Genomic DNA, 19,452 nt, shown 5'->3' with positions numbered 1-19,452 from the left:
AGAGACGACTGTAGCCGCGCCTACACGTCGACTGCTGGTGCGGCGTCAAGCCCGACGTTTTGCAAGAGTCTTCCATGCAGCCACTTGAGTCTGTAGAGCTACCGGAAGAACGGGCCGAGAGTGACTGCGCACCGATAGCGGCGAGCGCTCCCTTCACTCGCCCTTGACCGCCTTGGCGGCTTCGCGCTCCCTCTTGCGCAGGGCGCGCTTGCGAATGTCGAGGTGCAATTTGCGGTTGTAGTCGAGCCAGAACTGGCGCGAGAAGAGGTGGTCGACAACCCACTGTTGATCGGTGAGGCGACGGCGGAACGGTTAGCTTCTTTGTTCGCACACGTGGCGAGAACACGGAATGCACTTGGACGGGTGCATGGCCGTGGTACGGCGTCGAAATGTGCGGTTGGCCGACAGCGCCGCCACGGACGCCGATGTGCGACAGGACCGAGCCTGCGGAACGAGAGTCAGCGTGACTGGAGCTTGCGCAACGGCGAGCGAGAGGGAGCAGCTTACGAACGTAGGTCTTGGGCGTCGGGATCATCCACGAGCTCTTGCGGATCTTGCTCAGCTTCGAGACCTGCGAGACGCTGTCGGTTAGTCCAGCACAAAGGGAGAAGATGAGGCTGGGACGCACGACAAAATACGTGTTGAGCAACTCGACCTCGACTCCGGTGCCCTGGAGCTCGCTGCCGAGCGCCTGCGACCAGGTTGAGAGGAAAGCCTTGCTGCCGGAGTAGACGGCGAGGAGCGGGGACGGGATGAGCGACGCGAAGGATCCGACGGTGAGGATGAGGCCGCGCTTGCGCGAGACCATGCCGGGAACGACGAGCTTGGTGACCTTCATCGTCGCGTTGCTGCCGACACGAGGTCAGGTCAGCTCCGCAAGGTCAGGCTGCGAATTCTTGAGCTCACACGTTGATCTCGACGATGTCGATCATGTCTTGGTCAGACAAGTCCTGGAAGAACGTAGGCTCCTCGTAGCTCTTGCCGACATTGTTGACTGTCGAAGAGAGCGTCAGCGAGGACCGTGGGCGGAGGCAGCGACGACTGACTGAGGACGCCGACGTCGAGAGGGTCGAGGGCAGCCTTCAGCGCGGCGTAGTCTGCCGAAGCCGAGGAAAAGTCGATCGCGTGGACCTGCGTCTTGACGGACGGGTACTTGGCGGCTGAGGAGAGTAAAGGTCAGCGCTGTGGCCGCCGACAGTTCCGCGCGAGCTCACTGATCTCCTGCGCAATCTCATCGAGCTTCGAGGCCGTACGACTGGCCAAGAAGATGTTGAAGCCGGCAGCGGCGAGTTGGAGAGCAAAGTCGCGACCGATGCCAGCCGTCGCGCCAGTAACAACTGCGAAGACAAATGGTCAGCTCCAGCCGGGTTGTTGGCCTGTTCGGAGCAGTACGCACCTGCCCATGCGCCTTTCTTCGCGCCAAACCGCTTGAGCTGCGAGACCGATGGGCGAGACAGAAGGTCAACTCCGGGTGACGAGGGCAGAGCGGGGTGCACGAACAGGGATGCCCGGTCTCGCCAAGTCAACCGCCATCCTCGCAAAGCTCAGCACATAGCTTCCAAGCCATCCAGCGCCGAGGACAGCGAAAGCGAGGGTTGTGAGAGGGCAGTCGGAAGCTGGGGGAGAGAGAACGGCGTCAACGCGCGATTGGCTGGTGAGAGGACAGCTCGTGCGCACCCCAGTCGATAGCCTGTGCCCTCAGAGTCGCCACGTCCATCGCGAGCGGGTCGAAGTGAACAGTCGCGGGCGAACCTCTTCCTCTCCACAGCAACTGATGAAGAGCTCTTGCTCGCCACCACATCTCTCTGGATGCTATATTCTTGCTGCTATCGAGCTCAACGTACACAACCACTGCAGCACAGGCCGTAACGTCGTCGCCAACGATCCCCGTCTCGCTGTACGCCCGCCTCCCCACCTCGCGGCCATACACCTGCGCTCCGCACCTCTACGCCATTGCGGGACTTTTCGATGGGCCGTTTGCAACCACTCAGGGGGCCCCGAGCATGCTGGCCGGGCGCTGGCTGGATTGGGACACAGGTCGAGCTCCTCACCCTCCGCGGATCCTCCGAGGGTTTCCTCCTCCCTCTTCGGTTCGCCTCCTCCACCTTCTGCGTGGCCTGGACAGCGTTACAGTGATCTGTACCTGCGTGACGATGCTGCGGAGGCGACTAGGCGCTATCTTGCTGTTCGCACTGCTCCTGCTCGTCGACGACGCTCGCTGCGACTCGGATGGACTGCCCGTAACTGCGCCGACATCGCTCCAGCCAGGCAAGCAGGCGACATTTGGCTGGGAGTGAGTCATTTCTCATTCCATACGAGGTTTCAGCTGACGAAGCTGAACTTCGCAGTGGAGGGACACCGCCGTATCGAGTTCGCGTGTGCGTCGCATTCGTCTGTCAGCGCAGACAGACATGGAGGAACTTTGTTCTCGCAGCCTGATCAACACGCACCAAGACACTGAGTCGAAGGGGCTCACAACGACCCGATTTATGTGGTTTGCAAAGGAGACGAAAGTTGGCGGTGCGTACGCAGCAGCAGATACGCCGTCTTCCGCCCGCTAAACCTATCAGGTGCAGACCAGGTTCAGTTCTGGGTGTACGACAGCAAGGGCGCGGAGGGGAAGTCGCCCAATATTCCCATCGTCGCGGCGGCGAGCGCCAGCAAGTCTGCGTCAGGCGGCGGAGGAAGAGCCAGCTCGACGACCCATGACGCGAGCGGCAAGTCACCGAAGGCGTCTGGAGGTGCGACGGTAGGTGGAGGCGGATCAGCGAGCGCCAAGGAGACGGGCAAGGCGGGTTCTTCGACTGGGAGCGTCAAGACGGCTGCACCGAGAGGCTCCGCTCCAGCTTCGAAGGACACGGAGGCTTCCAACGACCTCGACACGCCTCTCAACACTGCTGCTGCGACCATGTCGACGTCTGCACCGATCGCACCAGCCGACACCGCTACGTGCGTAGACTGCTGATCCTCGTATACCGGGTTCTCCGCGCTGACCCGTACTCAGCACCACAGTGTCGCAACCACTCCCGTAACGACACCAGCAGCGGCTCCCGTCGCTCCCGCCAGCGCGCCTACAGCCTCAAGTACCAGGTCAGCGCAGCGTCGCTCTGTCGCCGACTCCCGTCACGCTGATGGCGTTGTCGAGCAGCTCGCTCTTCTCCGGCGACAACACGGCGCTCTATCTCGGGATTGGCGGAGTAGCGCTCGCACTTATCCTCGTCGTCGCCCTGCTCCTGTACGTTCCCTTCACCTACCTTTCCAGTCGAAGGAAAACCTGACCGTATCGTGTTATGTAGATGGTGGAGAGGGAAACAACAGCAACCGGAAGCCCGCAGGGGACGTCGAGACGACCGTTACGAGCGGAGCTTGTCGAAACAGCCGGTGAGTTTATCAAGCCAGACTGTGCAGCTCCCTCGCGCACTACTACTGAGCACTGACCGTCGCGCACTGTGAAAGCTGTCAAAGCGAAGACGACGCTCACTCCAACCGCTCGACACCAGTCAAGCGGAGCGATCACTTCTTCCCGACCACGCCGCATCAGGATCTGCGAGCTCGTGCTCGTCCGCAGCAAGCGACTCGTCAAGCTCGAGCTGGGCAAGGCGGAGGCGACGTGGAGAGAAGGAGGAGGTGTAGACGCTATAACGGTGACCTCGTGCAGAAGAGAGTATCGGGTATCCCGCAACTGCCGTCTGGACGCGGCGAGCAGAGAAGAGCGAGTTGCTAACAGTCTGAGCTAAGTCAGCGCAGTCTCACTGCATCCTCCTCGCAGTCTCCCCGCTTCCGAAGCTAGCTCAAGCATGAGGCGAGGTCTGGGCAAAGCGCGATGCTATAGCACGGTGTCTATTCTTCTGCGAAAGCGTACTCAGTGCCCGTAGGTAGGCTTCTTGCCGATGTCGAACGGCAGGTATCTGCGAGAGCGGTGTGAGAGTCAGTAGAGTGTCGAAGACCAGTGCGGGAAGCCAGTCCGCTGAAAGACGGGAGACGCACTTGTACTTGCGCATGTGCGCGATCTGCCTCCGCATAGTGATGAATGTGAGAAGGCAAAAGTACATGACGAGGATGGGCCAGAAGACGGGGACGTCGAAGAGCGGGATGAACGAGGCAATGAGGGAGAAGGCGATGGCTCGTGTCGCGCTGTGCCTGCGGGCGCGTGATCGGATTGAGCCCCGGCCAGTACGCTCATCGAACTACGAGCGAAGCCGCGCTGCGCACCAGAACTTGAACTCGGGCAACCGCCGAATGAACGGCCTCATCTCGCCATCCTCCTGCAAGTCTCCCTGACTCGTCGGCAAACCAGGCGCACCCTCTTCCGCCTCGGTCTCTGCCATATCTGCTGCGAGGGCGGGGTCGAATTTGGGGGTGATGAAGGCGAGGAAGAGGTTGAGGAGGTATATGCTGGAGGACGGTAGGATCGTCAGCGGGCAAGCAAGGTCAAGCGTAAGACTCTGGGCGCGCACCCGAGAGCATAGGCGACGATGTAGTACGCTTGAACGTAGAGTATGCGGAGGGTGAAGAGGAGGAACAGGCCGACGGAACCGCCCCAGCGTTGGAAGGTGAAGGGAGTCAAGCGGTCTACGGATAGCGGACCGCAATGTCAGCAGTCGTCTTGGTTTGCGGAGTCCGCCGTGAACGCACCTAGGTAGCCTTGGTACAACTGGACCCGTCGAGAGGAGCCGTGTCGGTGGGGAGGAGGCGACAGACGGCGGTGAAGCGCGACCGGCGGGGCGAAGGGGAACGGTAGCGGGCAGAAGCAACAGTACAATGCTAGTCAGCGTCACTCCATCCAGCCGGCCGCTCTGCGGGAGCCGCGAGAGCCACGACTGCGACGAGGTGAGCAACAACGCACGCGCTCGTACTGCTTGACGGCGGTGACGACGTTGGCGCCTGCAGGGGGTTCTGGCACGTCCATTCTGATCCTCACAGACCCTTTCCTGCCGTAAAAGCGCGACGAGAGCGGAGTGGGAAGAAGCGGACCTCGTCGAACCGCTCGCTGTCTCCTTCCTCGTCGCCCAGCTTGCTCGGGCGAGGATGAGAGCATGCTGGTTGTGTCTTGCAGTGCTCACATTAGGCTCAGGTGCGCTCCACTCGCCGCAGCGTGCTGTTGTTACCCGCTCACTCCTCGTCTTCCGTCACCCACAGCAGTCCATGCCCAGCCAGCTCCTCCGCCGCAGCAGCAGCTCACGTTCGGCATCTCGACGGGTGCACAGCTGAGAACTGAGTCTGGTAAGGGCGCGAATCGGCCAGCAGGAGGTGTTGAAGGCGCGAGGGGAGGCTCGGACGACGAGGTGAGTGGTGCTTCCGACGTTGGCAGCGCGAAACGATGGGAAGGGCGGCTCTGCAGGTGGACTGCATGGCGGTGTAGAGACCGTGGAGCTCGGTGCGGCTGGCCGGAATGACGAGAGAGACGTTCTGGTACACCTCGAGCCCGTCGCTGACACTCGCCTTCCTCCCTTGCAGACCGCCCAGCTCGCTTTCGCTTCAGAAAGAACAGCCGGCACAGATCCTCTATCTTCCGATCCTGCCGCCGATGCCTACGCACTCGCCGTCTCTCTCCTCGACACCCTCACCTTCCATTCTCCTCCCTCTCCTCCAACTCTTTATTCTCCGAATATCGCTTCGCTCGACGTACCATTCTCGGCACGGATAGAGCCGATTCTACAGCGCTCGTCGGTCGGGCGCTTCGCTCTTCGAGTCAGCCGCCTTCACGCGGGTGATGCCGCGAAGCGAAGAGTACAGGGCGGGCGGGACTGGAGCGTGAAGGGCGCAATCTTGGGCTTGAAGGGTGCGATTGAGCGGTTTGCGGTCGACAAGACTGTGCGAGCCGGAAAGGGAGCTTTGGGTGGACGGAGAGACGGGAAAGGGTGGAAGAACCGGCTCGAGAATGCGGTTCTTAAGGGTGGCGTCGTGCTCGACCGCGAAGAGATTGAGGAAGGGATGGCCGAAGTGACAGAGCTTCTGCAGAGCGCCGGCGAGCGAGGATCTGCGGCAGCCTGGGTTTTGCTGGGCGATCTTCACCTGGTACGCCAGTCTCCCGCTTGCGTCCTGCCGAACTCGCTGACACTGCCCGTGCAGTCCGGTCATCTCTCGCTCGCCGCCAATCCAGCCGAAGCTCTTCGCCTCTATACCCTCGCTTCCGAACTTTACGGCTCGCCCGAAGCGCAGTACAAGCTGGGCTTCTTGTACGGCAGCAACTTTGGCGGAGCGGCGGGTGGTCTCGAGGGCAAGGGACAGCAAGGAAGCGTAGGCTGCGCGATGTTCACTCGCCTCGCCAATCTCGCTGACCTCTCCGTCCTCAGGCTCTCCTGCACTACACCTTCGCCGCGCTGTCGAGCCATGTACCCGCCTCGATGACCGTCGGGTACCGTCACTGGGCGGGCATCGGCACGAAACAGTCGTGCAAGGACGCTCTGCCCTGGTACAAGGCAGCAGCCGACGCCGCCATGATCTCGTTCAACTCTGGCCCGCCTGGCGGACGACACCTTCCTCCGCCCAAGATCCGCCTGTCCGACCTCGAAGGCGGTCCGTACGGACCTGGAGCCTCGTCTTCAAGGTCGAACCTGGTGACGGGCGGCTCGAACGCTCAGACGCAGCAAGAGTGGGACGATCTCGTCGAGTTCCACCTCTTCCATGCTGAACGCGGCGATCCTGCCTACATGTACCGCCTCGGGCGGCTGTACTATCAGGGCTTCGGTGCTGGAGGGCTCGGCGGTGCACGAGGCGCGCAACGAGGACGCCTGCAGCCAGGAGTTGCGGGCAAGGCCGACAACCTGTGGGACGGAGGACGCGACTTTCACCGCGCGAGCAAGTGGTTCCTCCGCCTCGCTCGCAAGGTCTGGCCTTCCGACCCTCGCGAGGCGCAGTGGAACCCGAAATGGGGACCGCTGTCGAAGCACCCGCAGCGGGCGGGCGAGGCGCCCAAGGTCGGCTTCTACGACCTCTCAAAGGACAAGAAGAACGAGAAAGTCGACGACCATACAGCGATGGTCGCGGGTTTGGCGGCTGGCTTCGTCGGCAAGATGTACCTGCGAGGTGAGGGCGTCAGCGCGAATTACGCCAAGGCGTTCCTCTGGTTCTCTCGCGGGTCCGCGCAGGTCCGTCTCTTTCGGTTGTCAATCAGCATGCTCCGCTAACCTTTGCGCTGCAGGGCGACCGCGAGTCGACCAACGGCCTCGGCATCATGTACCGCGACGGGCTCGGCGTCGAGCGTGACTTGAAGAAGGCGGTCATGCTCTTCCACGCCGCCGCCCAGCAGGACTCGTCCGAGGCGCAAGTCAACCTCGGCAAGTACCACTTTGGTGCGTTTCGAACGCTCTTGTTCCGCTTCCGCTGAACTAACGCAGCTTGCCAGGCCTGGGCGACTTTGTCGCCGCAACAACCTACTTCGAGCACGCGATCCGCCCCGACAACCTCCGCACTCCCGACACCTTCCAGGCGTACTACTACCTCGCCGAACTTGCCGCCCGCTCAACATCAGCGACCGAGTCGTGTCCTGTCGCCGTCTCGTTCTACAAGCGCGTGGCGGAACGAGGGGATTGGGATCACGAGGTTTGGTGGGAGGCTGAGCGCGCGAGAGAGCGCGGAGACTTGCGAACCGCGTTGCTCGGGTACTGGATCATGGCGGAACGGGGATATGAGCCGGCGCAGAACAATGTTGCCTGGATCCTTGATCGAGGTGAGCCTGCTCAGCGACACTCCCACACACGAGTGTATTATTAACACTTCCTACGCTTTCGCAGACAAGAAGCGGCTTCGCATTCCGCTGCTTGATGCCGTCGCGCCCGCTCCTTCTCCCGCGACTAAGCAGCTCGACCGCCTCGCCCTCGCCTACTGGACTCGCTCCGCCGCTCAAGACAACGTCGATGCTCTCGTCAAGATGGGCGACTATTTCTACGCCGGTCTTGGGACGGAAGACGGTCTGCCGCAGTTCGAGAAGGCGGCCGGCTGCTACCAAAGCGCCGCAACGACCAAGTTCTCGGCTATGGCGATGTGGGCGCTCGGGTGGATGCACGAGACGGGCAAGGGCGTGCCTCAGGTGCGTCGACCTTGACTTCTGAGCGAGACTTGCAGGTCTGACTTGCTCGAACGCCGCAGGACTTCCACCTCGCGAAGCGCCAGTACGACATGGCCCTCGAGACTTCTACCGACGCGTACTTCCCCTCGACACTCTCACTCGTCAGCCTCTACGCCCGCGCGCTGTATCATGCCCTCTTCAAGTCCGGCGATGACGAGCTCCACGCCCTCAGCCTCTTTGCGAAGGATCCGGACGTCGACGGTATCGGCGCAGGGTTCGCCGAGCATGGCGTGTGGAGCTTTGGAAGAGCTTGGCGGGACATACAGCGCAACTGGGGAATTGACCCTGGACCCGAGCCGGAAGTCGTGCCGTTGCAGCAGGGACGGGCGGCCAGAGGAGCGGGAGTTGCAGGAGGCGAGGCTGGCAGGGATGCGCAGCGCGCTCTCGAGGCGCATGAAGAGGGTCTCGACTGGCGAGAGTACCAGGATCAACGCGGCTTCGGACGTGGGCATGGCGAGGACGAGGACGACGATTTCTACCTCGAGGACGAGGGCGACTTTGGCGGTACCGTCGCGATCGTCGCGCTGTGCATGCTCCTTGCGTGGGTCAATTTCTGCCTCTGTCACGAGGGACGGGCTGACCTGTTCATGCGCAGATGGCTCGTCTACTTCCGTCAGCGGCCAGAGCACCAAGGCCGTCGACCTGCCGCTCCTGTACCCGCCGCCGCACCCGCCGCGCATCCTCAGGCTCCTCAACAGCCAGCACCGACTCCGACCGCTGCTCCAGCATCACCGCCGACGCCACAAGCGGGGAACGCAGGGGAGAATGGTCGGCGGGAAGAGACGGATTCGGACGAGGATGAGGGGCGCGGCCGTTGATTGTACACTCTTCGCAACACTCGCATTGCTCAGTATTGCTCATCGCTGGCGTGGTTCTGGGATCGCCCTCGGAAGGTTCTGCCCGGGAGCGTCGCGGGAGAGCTTGTTCGTCCGCTCTTCACTCACCTCCTCGTGCTTCTGCTGCGAGACTGGCTGGGATGGATGGCATGCCGCCAGATACAGCGCCTGTGCCGTCCATCGCGCTCGAAACTGCCCTCCTCTCCGCCGCCCGCCTCGCCTACTTCGCCGTCTGTCGACTCTACGTCAACAAGTCGCTCTTCGCGGACTTGCGCGAGGTCATCCTGGAAGATGGCTTGTCCAGCGAAGTCGACACGCCTAACGGTGAAGCCATCGAGCTCGACGAGGCGGAAGGCGGATACTTGGGACTGAGCGGAAACGGCGGTGGGGCGGGAGCAGGAGCGAAGAGCTCGCACGCCAGCCGGTTGCGAGAGGACGGGCTGGGTGCTGCACTGAGCAAACGCGCGTCCCCGTCGGCAGCAGTGCCAGACCGACGGGACTCGCTTTCGCCGGGACAGACGGGAGTGTCGACAGCGGGAAGGGCGTACACGAGGCTTTCGAAGGCGCTGTTCTGCTTGGCTTTCTCGGAAAGCTGCATGCTGTTCACGCTCTTGCTCTTCGGAGACGCGGTCAGCGACAGGTACGTGCCAGCGTCCTTCTTTTGACTTCCTTCACTGACCTCGCTTCTTCCTACAGAGCACGGCATTACAACTGGTCGATCAGTCTACTCACCCTTCTTTCCATCATCGTCTTCGTCATCCCCTTTGTCCTCTGCCTCCTCGTCACCCACCGCTCCCGGACAACCGTCACTCGAACCCTCCTTCTTACCCTCCCGCCTTTCGCCCTCTACCTCTTCTTCTTCTACAACGTCGGGTCCCTCATCGCCGACAAGCTCGTCACCGAAGGCTCACACACGTTTGGTGCGCCGGTTAGCTCATCCCCCTCGCGAAGGCAAGATTTAACGCTTTCCCTCCTCCAGGTCTGGTCAACAGCTTGTTGTCCCGGATATGCGTGCCGGGAGTCGTTTTGATCGCCTCTCTGTCCGGCGGCGGTGCGCTCAACACAGCATGGGAGGCCTACGAATGGCGCTCCGTCTCCTCCGCGTGCGTCTGGCTCTTCTTCCCTGACGCGACCACCTGCTGACCCTTTGCGACCCGACAGCGAGCCCGTCACCGATGCACATATGGCGCAAGCAGAGAGAGCACTGCATCGCGCCCGAGTCGACCTTCAGCAGCGATACCGTTCGCTCGCCCTCGCACAGGGATCAGCAGCGCGAGAAGCCGACACCGCCTCTTCCCGTTCCCTTCTCTCGAAGTGGACAACCTCCAATCCGGCCGCGCTGCACCTCAAGAGTGTCGAGATCGAGGTGGCGGCGATGGAAAAGATGGAGAGGCAGATGTCGCAGGACGTGTCGAGGTTGCGGCGGAGGAAGGCGATGCGGGAGATGGGCCGGAGCTTCAAGGGTCGGGTGTGGCTCCTGGTTGGCTGGCTATTCAGCGTGTACTGCGTGTGGAAGATCTTCGTGGTGCGTTCAGCTCCCTCTGGCATGTTCAGCTTCCTAAACTCACCTCAGGTCCTGTGCAGTCCGTCATCAACCTTATCTTCGGCTACACGCGTCAGTCGCACCAGCACACCTCAGCGGAGGGCGCCCCGGCACCTCAGGGAACCGACCTCCTCACGTCGCTCCTGACTCGCCTGGCCGTCGTCCTGAACATCGAGCTGGACGTCGCAACCTGGTCCCGGTTGATTGGACTCGCGCTCATCGGCGGCATCTTGCTCGCAAACATGCGGAACGTGCTCGGGAGCGTGTCAAGGGTGAATAAGGAGTTCACCCATTCAGCCAGCGCGTGCTGACCGCCCGGCTTGCAGATCTTCAAGGCTACATCTGCAGGCATCAGCGCGTCGTTCATGCTGCTATTTCTTGCGCAGCTCATGGTGCGTTCGCAACAACGTGTTGTGGCGCTCAAGCTGACCCTTCGCGACGCAGGCGATCTACCTTCTAACCTCGCTCATCTCGCTGCCGTCCTCGCCGACCGCCTCGACGACTTCGCTCCTCGACACCCTGCCCGACTTCAACGTCTTCTCACGACTGTTCGACAGCGTCTTCCTCATCTCTGCCTCGGCGATCTTCTTCTCGCGGTGGATCACCCGCAAGTTCCGGGACGATGCAGGTCTCGCGGCGCAGTATTCCGTCTAGACGCCTCGCACAGGTTGTTGTACTGTCACTATATCGCAGCATTGGCTCACGGTTGTCCCAGAAGGGTGCCGGCTGAGGATCCGCGGACATTCCGGCGTATTCCTCCTCCTTGCGCTTCCTGCTCTCTCTCGTTTCAACGCGCACCGATGGGCTATCTCAACGAGGATGCTCCGAGCGAGGAGATGTCGGTGGTGTTCCTGCCCGCTCGAGCGGCAGCAGTCGCGATGGCGCTCAGCAGCCTCAGCTCCTTCGCTGCTGTCGCCATGCTTGTGCGGGTGCGTCGCTCCTCCTGGCACTCGTTTACAGCATCGCTGAAGACGCATTGTTCGCAGCTTGCTCTGGCCCTCAGCGAGATCAGCGGCGAAGACATCCTCCTCGTCGCATGCTGCGCTTCCGCCTTTGCAATTTTTGTTGTCGCTTCTTTGACTCTCGCAGTGAGCGTCCTCGATCACATCTCTCGACGCTGTTGCTCATCCCCGCTTCGCGCAGTATGCACGCTTCCTGCCTCCGCCGTTCACCCGAGTATGGCAGGTCGTCTCGCCCGTCATTTCGTTCCTCATCGTGTGTAGTCAAGCCCGCTCGGCTGTTCCAGGATTAACGTGTTGAGCTCTCGCAGGTCATGTGGTTCGCCGGCTTGGGCCTGTCGATCGCGCTCTTCGTCGAGGTCTTGCATCCCTTCATGTCCTGGTTAGTTTCGTCTCGTGAGTTTACCTTGCGGGTCCTTCTAACGTTTCAATCCATTACAGCGACGACGTCACCTGCCAGCCGCACGACCGCGATATCGCCATCCAGACCCTCTCCGTCCTCGTCGTCGCGCTAGTCTCCTGCTTCGCGCTCGCCATGCTCGTCAGCTTCGACCTCCGCACGACCCGCCACCACGCCAACGTCATCATCTACCAGAGCGAGCTCCAGTTGCGGCAGAAGCTAAGGAAGCAGAAGCAAGAGTTGGCCAGACAGGCGCAGACGGTCCCGCTTCTGCATGCGGGATCGGCATGGTCGAGCGACGAGGAGGTCGATCTTGCCAGCGCAGGACCTAGTCGGACAACGAGCAAGGATGCGACTGTACGCGCATACCTCGCTCGCGCACAACAGCCCTTCTCGGCTGTCGACCCTTTCCTCGATACCTATCAGCGCCGCACGTATCCTCCAACCTTTGCATCTGGCGAACGTCAGCAGCTTCCAAGTCCGTTCTCGGCTCAATACTCCGAAGGCAAAAAGGAACCGCGACGAGGCCAACGTCACCGACGGAAGAGCGACGGTACGAGCACTACGGAATCTCGCACGTCCACGCACACGTCTGACTCGACCTCGTCAGGATCGTCGACGAGTACGACCTCGGAGGAAGAGCGGGAGAGGAAGGAGAGGCGTCAGCGGAAGAAGCCGCATCATCGCAGCAAGTCGAGGTCGGGAGGGCATTCGCACGAGTCGAAGGACGGTAGGCGGCGGTCTCAGGAAGAAAGGCGGGCGAAGAAGAGAACGGCATCGGCGAACGTTGTACAGATGGTGGACACGGGCATGGCGCCAGCCGCCGCATAGCGATTGTATCGAGATCTCTTCTGTCAGTGCACGGCCTGCCGTTCGCAACTGCGAGGAGGAGAGGGGTATCATTGACAGCTTGGAACGACGCGTACGACGGAACGAACAAAGGAAGGAGAGTAAGGGAGAATGCGTGGTACGATGCGAATGCGAGAGGGGAACAAGCGAGGAACGCCGGCAGCGGTCAAGCGGCGGGAGCAACTGGGGATGCAGAAGGGCCGTCTTCGGTCGTAGAAAGGACGGGAGGGGGCAGAGGCGTCGCTTGTGTGGAAGGCGAAGCTGGAGCGCCGGCAGGAGCGGAAGGGCCAGTCGCAGTCGACTCCTTGCTATGCCTCAACGCCTGCAACTGTTGCAGGAAGGGGTCGAAGTTGACTGCGCAACGAGCTAGAGGGGTAAGACTTGGCCGCAGGAACCGAGGAATCGAGAGACTCACGCCGTCCAGCGTAGTCCTTGTCGAGCAGCTTCTGCATGATATTGTCCTCGGCGCTCCTCCCTTCGCCGTCCTCGCCTCCTCCTCCACCTCTTCCGCCCCTCCTGCTTCCCTCGATAACCGCCCTCTCGCGCTCAAACTCGCCTTCGCCCGAAGCGAACATCTGCGCAGCCCTCTCGCGCTTCGACGAGCGCGGGCCGTTGCGGGACGACGGTCCGGCAGCGTTGCTTGAGCGAGTAGCGCGCTTGGTAGGCGAAGTCGGGGCGTAGGCGGAGCTGGCGGGAACAGAGGGAGGGAGGCGAGAGGAGGAGGGTCCGGGAGCGGCCGTCTACGGAGCGGGCGAGCCAGAGTGTCAGGCCGACGCTCTCACTGAAGCTTAAAGAGCCTGTAAGACGCACGTCTTCGCCCTCCGTGAGCATCCTCTCGTCCTCGGCGCCCCCTTCATTCCTCATCGGCAAGTCGTCCCCGGGACTCGACACGCTGCTCGCAGCGCTGCCGACGTCCTCGGCAAAGCCCATGGCCGAGTCGTCTTCTGCAGCAGCGGCCGAGCGGGACATTGGATGCGGTTGGCGAGCGTGAGTCGTCGGCGGAATCGAGTGGGGAGGTGGAGGAGTTGCTTGCTGTGAGACGGCTAAGCGAGTCAGCGTGCATCTAGCCACCGCTCAAGGCGCCTCGTGAGCTCACCGGCGTCAGGTCCCCCGGACCAGGCATGAGGCGCTGGAGGAAACAAGGAGAGAAGCGTCGCCTCCTCGACTTCAAGTCGCCTCGCCGCCGGAGCAGACGAGTCGGTTTTGCGCTTGCCACAGGTTTCGTGATCCACGAGGAACCCTCATCGTTGGGCAAGTGATGGTGCCGCGAGTCGTCTCTCCAGTCCAAGCGAACCCTGTGCTGGTGCGCACGAGGCGAGGACCGTCTAGAATGCAAACGACACAATGGAGACGAACTGATAAACTTCTACAGAAAGCCCAAAGAGGAAGCCGGCCGGCGCTCGTTCTCCTCTCCGAGGCGCGCACAGCCGGATGCAAGGAATGCTGAACCGCCCGCCGCTCTGCCGTCTTGCCTTCCTCAACGCCCCCTTCCTCAATACGACAGGTCGCAGTCGTTGACCCGCTTCGAGCGGATCCACCGTTGAGTCGCGCTCAGCGAGCGAAGATCGGGTTGTTGATGTTCAGGAAGCGGAGAGTCTCGAGACGCTCGCTGTCGCTGACGATGGTGGTGTTGCTTCGTGCGAACTGGAGGGTGTGGCGGTCCATGCCGTACTGGGGCCAGCGAGGGACTGCGACAGAGCGGAAAGAGAAAGCGGTTTCAGCGTTAGCGCAGGTCGCTCAGGTTGAGGAAAGGACGGAAGACGTACGACCTGCTCCGTTTGGATTGAGACGGTTGACAAAGTTGCTGTGGTGCGCGAAAGAGTGAGTCGGCGGGAGAGGGGCGGCGAGTGTAGACATCAGCGTGAGCAACGTGATGCGAGGATCCTCGCACAGCTAGGAAAGCGAAACGCACATGAGGTAGCCGGTCATCTCCCACGACAGCTGCACCATCGGCTCGTCGTCTCCTTCGGGATTGCCGAACCAAGCGGGCAAGTCTGCACCGTGCTGGACTGCGAAGAGCGAATTCAAATCAGCTTCTTTTCGATACAGCCTCGCGTTGGGGCTCAAGAGCGAGGACGAAGGACGCACTGCCTAGTCGCGGCTCAGCGCCCTCGCGCGGCTCGAGGTACAGGTAGTTCCAGCTGTCCTCGCCGAAATCTTTAGGCGTCTCGCGCAGAAGATGTCTCCGCGGCGCCTGGAAAAGGATGTCGCCGAGGAAAGCCGAGAGTCGCTTGTACGTGCGTGAGAGCCCGAACGTCTCGTTGCCGGTCTGGAAGGGACTACCGAAGGATGGGTCGGCGGGGTACCAGTTGAGGATTGGCTCAAGGATGTCCTCCACGGCGCCGTAGGTGAAGTCGAAGACGTCTGTGTAGTGCTGTGAGTGTCAGCGGGATTCGCGCAGGCGTATGAGGCAGGCAAGCGGAACGCACCCTTGACAACCTCCAAGAACTCCTCAACACCCTCGCCAATCTTCGGATGCACAAACCGCGTGCCCTCGTCCAGCACGGATCCAAGAACGACCGGAACCTTGTTGTAGTCGCCGCGGTTGATGCGCTCGCTCGGGCGGACATTGAGCCAGCCGCCAGATCCGCGAGCAGCGTCGTGCATGCCCTCGCCCGTTCCCCACTCTCCCTCGCTATATACGGTGAAGCGGTCAGGTAGCTGTCCAGCGATCGCGCGAAGGAAACGCAAAACGCACAGGACGGGATAGTACGGGAACCACGCATTGCTAGGCGAGTCGTCCGTCAAAGTCCGTGTCGCCTGGTAGAGCTTCTCGATCGGCAGCTTCCGCAAGCAGGCGAGGAGGTCGTCGTTCCGAGGTGGGCCGTGTTCGCGCTGGATCGGTGAGGGGCATTGCGCGGGACCGGGGAGAGGGTGGAGAGTGCGGGCGGAGGCATCGTGAGGCCAGGGGACGGGGAAGCTGCGAATGAGCGCTGGTTAGCCGAGTACAAAGCGACTAAAGACTTCTTTCGCCCGTCAAGGCGGCAGATCGGGACAAGAATGAGCGAGAATGTCCGCTCACGAGGTAGGCGCGCCGGACAGCATGAAGGCTGACCAAGACGGCGATGTTTAGCTACCATGAGCAATCGAGCGTGTAAAGCCGACTCGACGCACCTCCTCGGAACAATCCCATGTTCCCGCTGTACAGCAGATGCAAGCCGACGCTCATCGCTCCCGCCGAGTGTCCCACCATGACGACCTTGTCCCTGTCACCTCCAAACTGCTCAATGTGCTCGTGGATCCACCGAAGCGCTTGAAGCTGGTCTTTGAAGGCGACGTTCAGGTCGAGGTCGGTCGGGGCTTGGACGGGAATGTGAGGCGCGACTGGCGGAGGACCGGGTTCGGGAGGTGAGGCGGTCAAGCCGAGTGCGCCGAGGCGGTAGCTAGTAGTGTATGAACGTCAGGAATCGTCGAAAGGTGTTCGATGGGCGATCGAACGGAACGTACTTGATGCTGGCAAAGACGAAGGGCTGGTCCATGTCGATGGCCCGGTGCATCAGCCCTCGCGGGTTGTACTTCTCCTCACCCGAGCTTCCGCCGACGAAGCCGCCTGTTCGGCCAGGACGGTGCTCGCGTCAGTGATTGAGACGAGGGAAGGCATTCAGAGCCGCAGTCGAGAGCTGGACGCACCTCCGTGGATCCACAACATCACAGGTAGCAGCGTGTTATTCGGCCGCTGAACCGGGGAGAAGACGTTGATCCTGTAGGGGGAGAAGCGGTCAGCAACTGACGTCGAGGAAAGCCAGCAGCCGCCTTGACAACGCTCTTAGCGTCTCGGCGCAGAGACGTTGATCCGAAGTAAAGCGCTGACTCACTTCAGACAGTCCTCGTGGCCGTCAAAGTGCTCATGCTCGCCGTCCATCCTGTCCTCCCGTGGTCGCGGCCGCACACAACCCTCGTCCCACTTGTCCATGACCTTTTCCCGCGTCTCCTCGCCCTTTGCCTCCTCCAATGGCAACGCCACTCGGAACCTCCGCTCTCTCAGCGGCGGCTGCGCATACGGAAGAGCCTTCCATCCCCAATACCGGTCGTCTTCCCGCTCCCTATGTGCGCGAAATCTCCGCCCCTTCACTGATGCGACAGGCTCCATGTTGACCCATTCGATGGGAACCGGCTGAGGATGCCAGGGGTTGTACCGCGCCGAGTACTCGTCGAGTTTCGATTGTAGGCGGCCGTAGTCTGCGGCGTAGGCGTGGCGTGCGAGTTTGTACAGTCCAACGACGACGACAAGAATTGCCAGGATTCTTCGAGTCGGCAGGCGGGACAAGGGAGAAGAGGAGCGGGACGAGAGGCGTTTCGAGGAGGACGAGGGAGGGTACGAAGGCGAGTCCGGGTCGTCTGGGTCGAGCGAGGTGAGCGGAATGGTCGCCTCGTCGCGGTCCCGTCTGCCATACGCGTCCACTGCGCCCTCCTCGTCGTCGCTGTCGCCCAAGACGTGCATCGGTCGCGACGCAGAACGGTTCGAGGAGTGCAGGGGGAGATGGCCCGCGGCGGGGCGGAGAAAGGCGGGCAGTCGCATCGTAGCGTGTCTAGCGGCGATCTAGCAGCATCCACGTAGTCACAGCGTCACACAGAGCACAGCGAGGATGGTGCTCGTTGTCAACCAGCGAGTTCGCCTCTCGAGCTCTCACACTCCCGTCAACGCTCTCGTTGGGATGGCCGCGCTGTTCAGGCTGGGACAGCAACACTCGCTCGACCGCGCGAGCTACTCGTCTCCCGCCGCCCATCCCGACTTTGATGCCTTTGACGCACCCTCGGACGACGAGGACGGTGACACAGGCTCACACTCGCTCGTGAGGCCCGGCGGAAGCAGTGGAGGAACACAGCAAAGCCACGAGGGCTACTCCTTCGACCAGCCGTATTCGACAGACCCGCTCTCGTCCTCCTCCGCCACCCCTCCCGCCGCTTCCGCCTCGGCATCCTCTCCCCGGCGCTCGTTCTCCCAGACGCACAGCTTGCCAGGCGGATACGACTTTGAGCCACAGTCTGAGCCGCTCAGACCGGGAAACGGCGCGCCGGCGGGTGTTGCGGGTGGAGCGCCCAGCATCCCGCTCAGGACGAGGCCGTCCGTCATGAGGGGCGACTACAGCCAGTCGGACGGCGAGGATTGGCCAGGACGAGGTTACGGACAATCCGAAGCTGGGAACGGTGCTTCGGCGGGCCAGGCGGGATCAGTGGGTGGCTGGCGAGGACTTGTTGCTCGCTTGCGCGGTCAGACGAGCGGGTCGAACGACGCCTCGAACGCGGCGGGCGAGTCGCACGGCTTGCTCTTCTCGCAAGACGAGTCGGACGAGACCGACACCGATGCACCCGCGGCGTCCCGACCGTCGACATACCCTCCTCCGCACGCCCAGACTCGCAACCCCCTCCTCCCTCTTCCCGTACGACCACCTCAATTCGCCCCGCCTTCAGCTTCCGGTGCGACAGCAGGACGAGTATTCGGTGGCGGGCAGAGCAACGACGGCGTCTTTGCGAACTTGGCCGCGAAGCCGGATAACCCGCAAGGATTGGACGTCGTTGGCGAGGGGCCGGACAAGAACGAGGTGCTGCCGGTTCGTCCGAGTTCCTCAGCTGTGGTTGTTTTCTCGCCTATCGCACGTCCACTGACATTGACACTGGCCTGTCGGTTCATCCTTCGCTCAGCCCTACGAAGCAGCGCAACTCGACCCTTCGCCCGCGTACTGGGAGACGACCGTCATTACACCCGGCGGACCTTTCAGTGCAGACGACATCTGCGTCGACGGTCTGCCCGTCGGCAACCTCTTCAGCTTTGCGTGGAACCTGCTCGTGTCCATGTCCTTCCAGTTTGTCGGTGCGTCCGAGCGGGATCTGCCTACGCGTCCCTCAGCTTTGGCATGCGTGCAGAGGTTGACGTGCTTCTTTGGGACGCAGGCTTCCTCCTCACCTACATCCTCCACACCACGCACGCTGCCAAGAATGGCTCTCGCGCCGGACTCGGCATCACCCTCATCCAGCTCGGCGTACGTCGCGCTCCCTTCGCTCTTTCGCTTCTCTCGAGCTGACGAAACCGACACTCCCGCAGTTCTACATCAGGCAGCGCACCGACCACGCCTCCGACTTCCCCCTCGACCCCTCTTCTCCCGGCGACGAAACCGGTCTGAACGGTTCCGCCGGCCCCTCCGATCTCGACTCTCAACGTTGGACCTGGTGGGGCGGCTTTGACGACACGCCCGTCGAGTCTGCCACCGCGACCGCCTCCGGAGTATTCGGCAGCCTGCCGACGCAAGTGACGGACGCGTTGGGCAACGTGCTTGATGCGAGTGATCCGCAGGCTACGCCGACGGGTCTGGGGATGCCGAGCTTGCAGGGTGATGGGTTGTCGGTTGAGGAGATGGGGAGGATGAACGAGGCGGCGAATGAGTGGTTTGCGTTTGCGTTGGTCACTGTCGGGGTGAGTGGGAGCTCTCGATTGGCGATGCCGTGCGCGCCTTCAGTACAATTCGCTGATGCCCGACATCGCCGCCGCCTCGCAGTCCTTTCTGCTCATTGGAAGCTGTCTTGCCTACTGGCGCGCAGTCCGGTGCGTCATGAGACGGTTTCCGAAGCGACCTTCAGCACGCTGACTTCTCGACACCCTGCAGCTACGCCCGCGCGATGCGACGAGGGCAAGGACCTGGCGCCGACGCCGAGAACATGGTCGCTGTTTCTTGATCCATTTACGTTGTTGTTTCCAGTACTTGCCCGTCTTCTTATTGTCCCCCGTGCATTGCCATCGCGCAGGGCTGTGCCACTACTCGCTTCTTCACTCTACGACGAGATTGACGAGGAGGAGG

General features: G+C 62.0%; 9 protein-coding genes across 9 annotated transcripts; 5 read left to right on the top strand and 4 right to left on the bottom strand.

Annotated features, from left to right (window-relative positions):
• Positions 1-153: 153 nt before the first annotated feature.
• RHTO_05562 (beta-keto reductase) lies at positions 154-1,717 on the bottom strand (the record flags this gene model as incomplete). Its single annotated transcript, XM_016419223.1, has 10 exons — positions 154-282; positions 356-444; positions 508-571; positions 629-848; positions 907-994; positions 1,047-1,160; positions 1,215-1,337; positions 1,397-1,433; positions 1,501-1,616; positions 1,678-1,717. The coding sequence occupies 10 exons, from the start codon at positions 1,715-1,717 to the stop codon at positions 154-156; spliced, it is 1,020 nt and encodes a 339-aa protein (XP_016269934.1).
• A 436-nt stretch (positions 1,718-2,153) lies between these two features.
• Positions 2,154-3,278, top strand: RHTO_05561 (uncharacterized protein; the record flags this gene model as incomplete). Its single annotated transcript, XM_016419222.1, has 6 exons — positions 2,154-2,293; positions 2,349-2,378; positions 2,435-2,520; positions 2,577-2,949; positions 3,013-3,090; positions 3,149-3,278. 6 exons carry the CDS (start codon positions 2,154-2,156, stop codon positions 3,276-3,278), a joined length of 837 nt encoding a protein of 278 aa, XP_016269933.1.
• Positions 3,279-3,862: 584 nt separating this feature from the next.
• Positions 3,863-4,909, bottom strand: RHTO_05560 (Golgi membrane protein; the record flags this gene model as incomplete). The annotated part of the gene is made up of 6 exons (XM_016419221.1): positions 3,863-3,908; positions 3,988-4,140; positions 4,213-4,395; positions 4,458-4,572; positions 4,636-4,654; positions 4,847-4,909. The coding sequence occupies 6 exons, from the start codon at positions 4,907-4,909 to the stop codon at positions 3,863-3,865; spliced, it is 579 nt and encodes a 192-aa protein (XP_016269932.1).
• Positions 4,910-5,028: 119 nt separating this feature from the next.
• RHTO_05559 (ubiquitin-protein ligase Sel1/Ubx2) lies at positions 5,029-8,889 on the top strand (the record flags this gene model as incomplete). Its single annotated transcript, XM_016419220.1, has 10 exons — positions 5,029-5,074; positions 5,140-5,285; positions 5,458-6,018; positions 6,073-6,240; positions 6,297-7,091; positions 7,145-7,295; positions 7,349-7,672; positions 7,737-8,032; positions 8,092-8,612; positions 8,667-8,889. 10 exons carry the CDS (start codon positions 5,029-5,031, stop codon positions 8,887-8,889), a joined length of 3,231 nt encoding a protein of 1,076 aa, XP_016269931.1.
• A 158-nt stretch (positions 8,890-9,047) lies between these two features.
• On the top strand, positions 9,048-11,104 carry RHTO_05558 (G protein-coupled receptor 89A; the record flags this gene model as incomplete). Its single annotated transcript, XM_016419219.1, has 7 exons — positions 9,048-9,547; positions 9,604-9,827; positions 9,887-10,010; positions 10,069-10,432; positions 10,492-10,722; positions 10,777-10,842; positions 10,895-11,104. 7 exons carry the CDS (start codon positions 9,048-9,050, stop codon positions 11,102-11,104), a joined length of 1,719 nt encoding a protein of 572 aa, XP_016269930.1.
• Positions 11,105-11,250: 146 nt separating this feature from the next.
• Positions 11,251-12,640, top strand: RHTO_05557 (uncharacterized protein; the record flags this gene model as incomplete). Its single annotated transcript, XM_016419218.1, has 6 exons — positions 11,251-11,379; positions 11,437-11,538; positions 11,594-11,665; positions 11,721-11,791; positions 11,851-12,362; positions 12,420-12,640. The coding sequence occupies 6 exons, from the start codon at positions 11,251-11,253 to the stop codon at positions 12,638-12,640; spliced, it is 1,107 nt and encodes a 368-aa protein (XP_016269929.1).
• Positions 12,641-12,824: 184 nt separating this feature from the next.
• RHTO_05556 (uncharacterized protein) lies at positions 12,825-13,781 on the bottom strand (the record flags this gene model as incomplete). Its single annotated transcript, XM_016419217.1, has 4 exons — positions 12,825-13,012; positions 13,074-13,398; positions 13,469-13,690; positions 13,755-13,781. 4 exons carry the CDS (start codon positions 13,779-13,781, stop codon positions 12,825-12,827), a joined length of 762 nt encoding a protein of 253 aa, XP_016269928.1.
• A 428-nt stretch (positions 13,782-14,209) lies between these two features.
• Positions 14,210-17,099, bottom strand: RHTO_05555 (carotenoid ester lipase precursor; the record flags this gene model as incomplete). The annotated part of the gene is made up of 11 exons (XM_016419216.1): positions 14,210-14,346; positions 14,425-14,462; positions 14,571-14,667; positions 14,747-15,022; positions 15,088-15,293; positions 15,357-15,578; positions 15,681-15,708; positions 15,773-16,041; positions 16,106-16,208; positions 16,289-16,359; positions 16,474-17,099. 11 exons carry the CDS (start codon positions 17,097-17,099, stop codon positions 14,210-14,212), a joined length of 2,073 nt encoding a protein of 690 aa, XP_016269927.1.
• Positions 17,100-17,244: 145 nt separating this feature from the next.
• Positions 17,245-19,330, top strand: RHTO_05554 (metal homeostatis protein bsd2; the record flags this gene model as incomplete). The annotated part of the gene is made up of 6 exons (XM_016419215.1): positions 17,245-18,210; positions 18,302-18,470; positions 18,551-18,639; positions 18,702-19,070; positions 19,153-19,199; positions 19,261-19,330. The coding sequence occupies 6 exons, from the start codon at positions 17,245-17,247 to the stop codon at positions 19,328-19,330; spliced, it is 1,710 nt and encodes a 569-aa protein (XP_016269926.1).
• Positions 19,331-19,452: the final 122 nt, after the last annotated feature.

The sequence above is a fragment of the Rhodotorula toruloides genome (assembly GCF_000320785.1).
Source record: "Rhodotorula toruloides NP11 unplaced genomic scaffold Scaffold34, whole genome shotgun sequence".
NCBI classification, from domain to species: domain Eukaryota; kingdom Fungi; phylum Basidiomycota; class Microbotryomycetes; order Sporidiobolales; family Sporidiobolaceae; genus Rhodotorula; species Rhodotorula toruloides.
The sequence above is the reverse complement of the archived record's forward strand: the minus strand, read 5'-3'. Positions and strand labels throughout refer to the sequence as shown.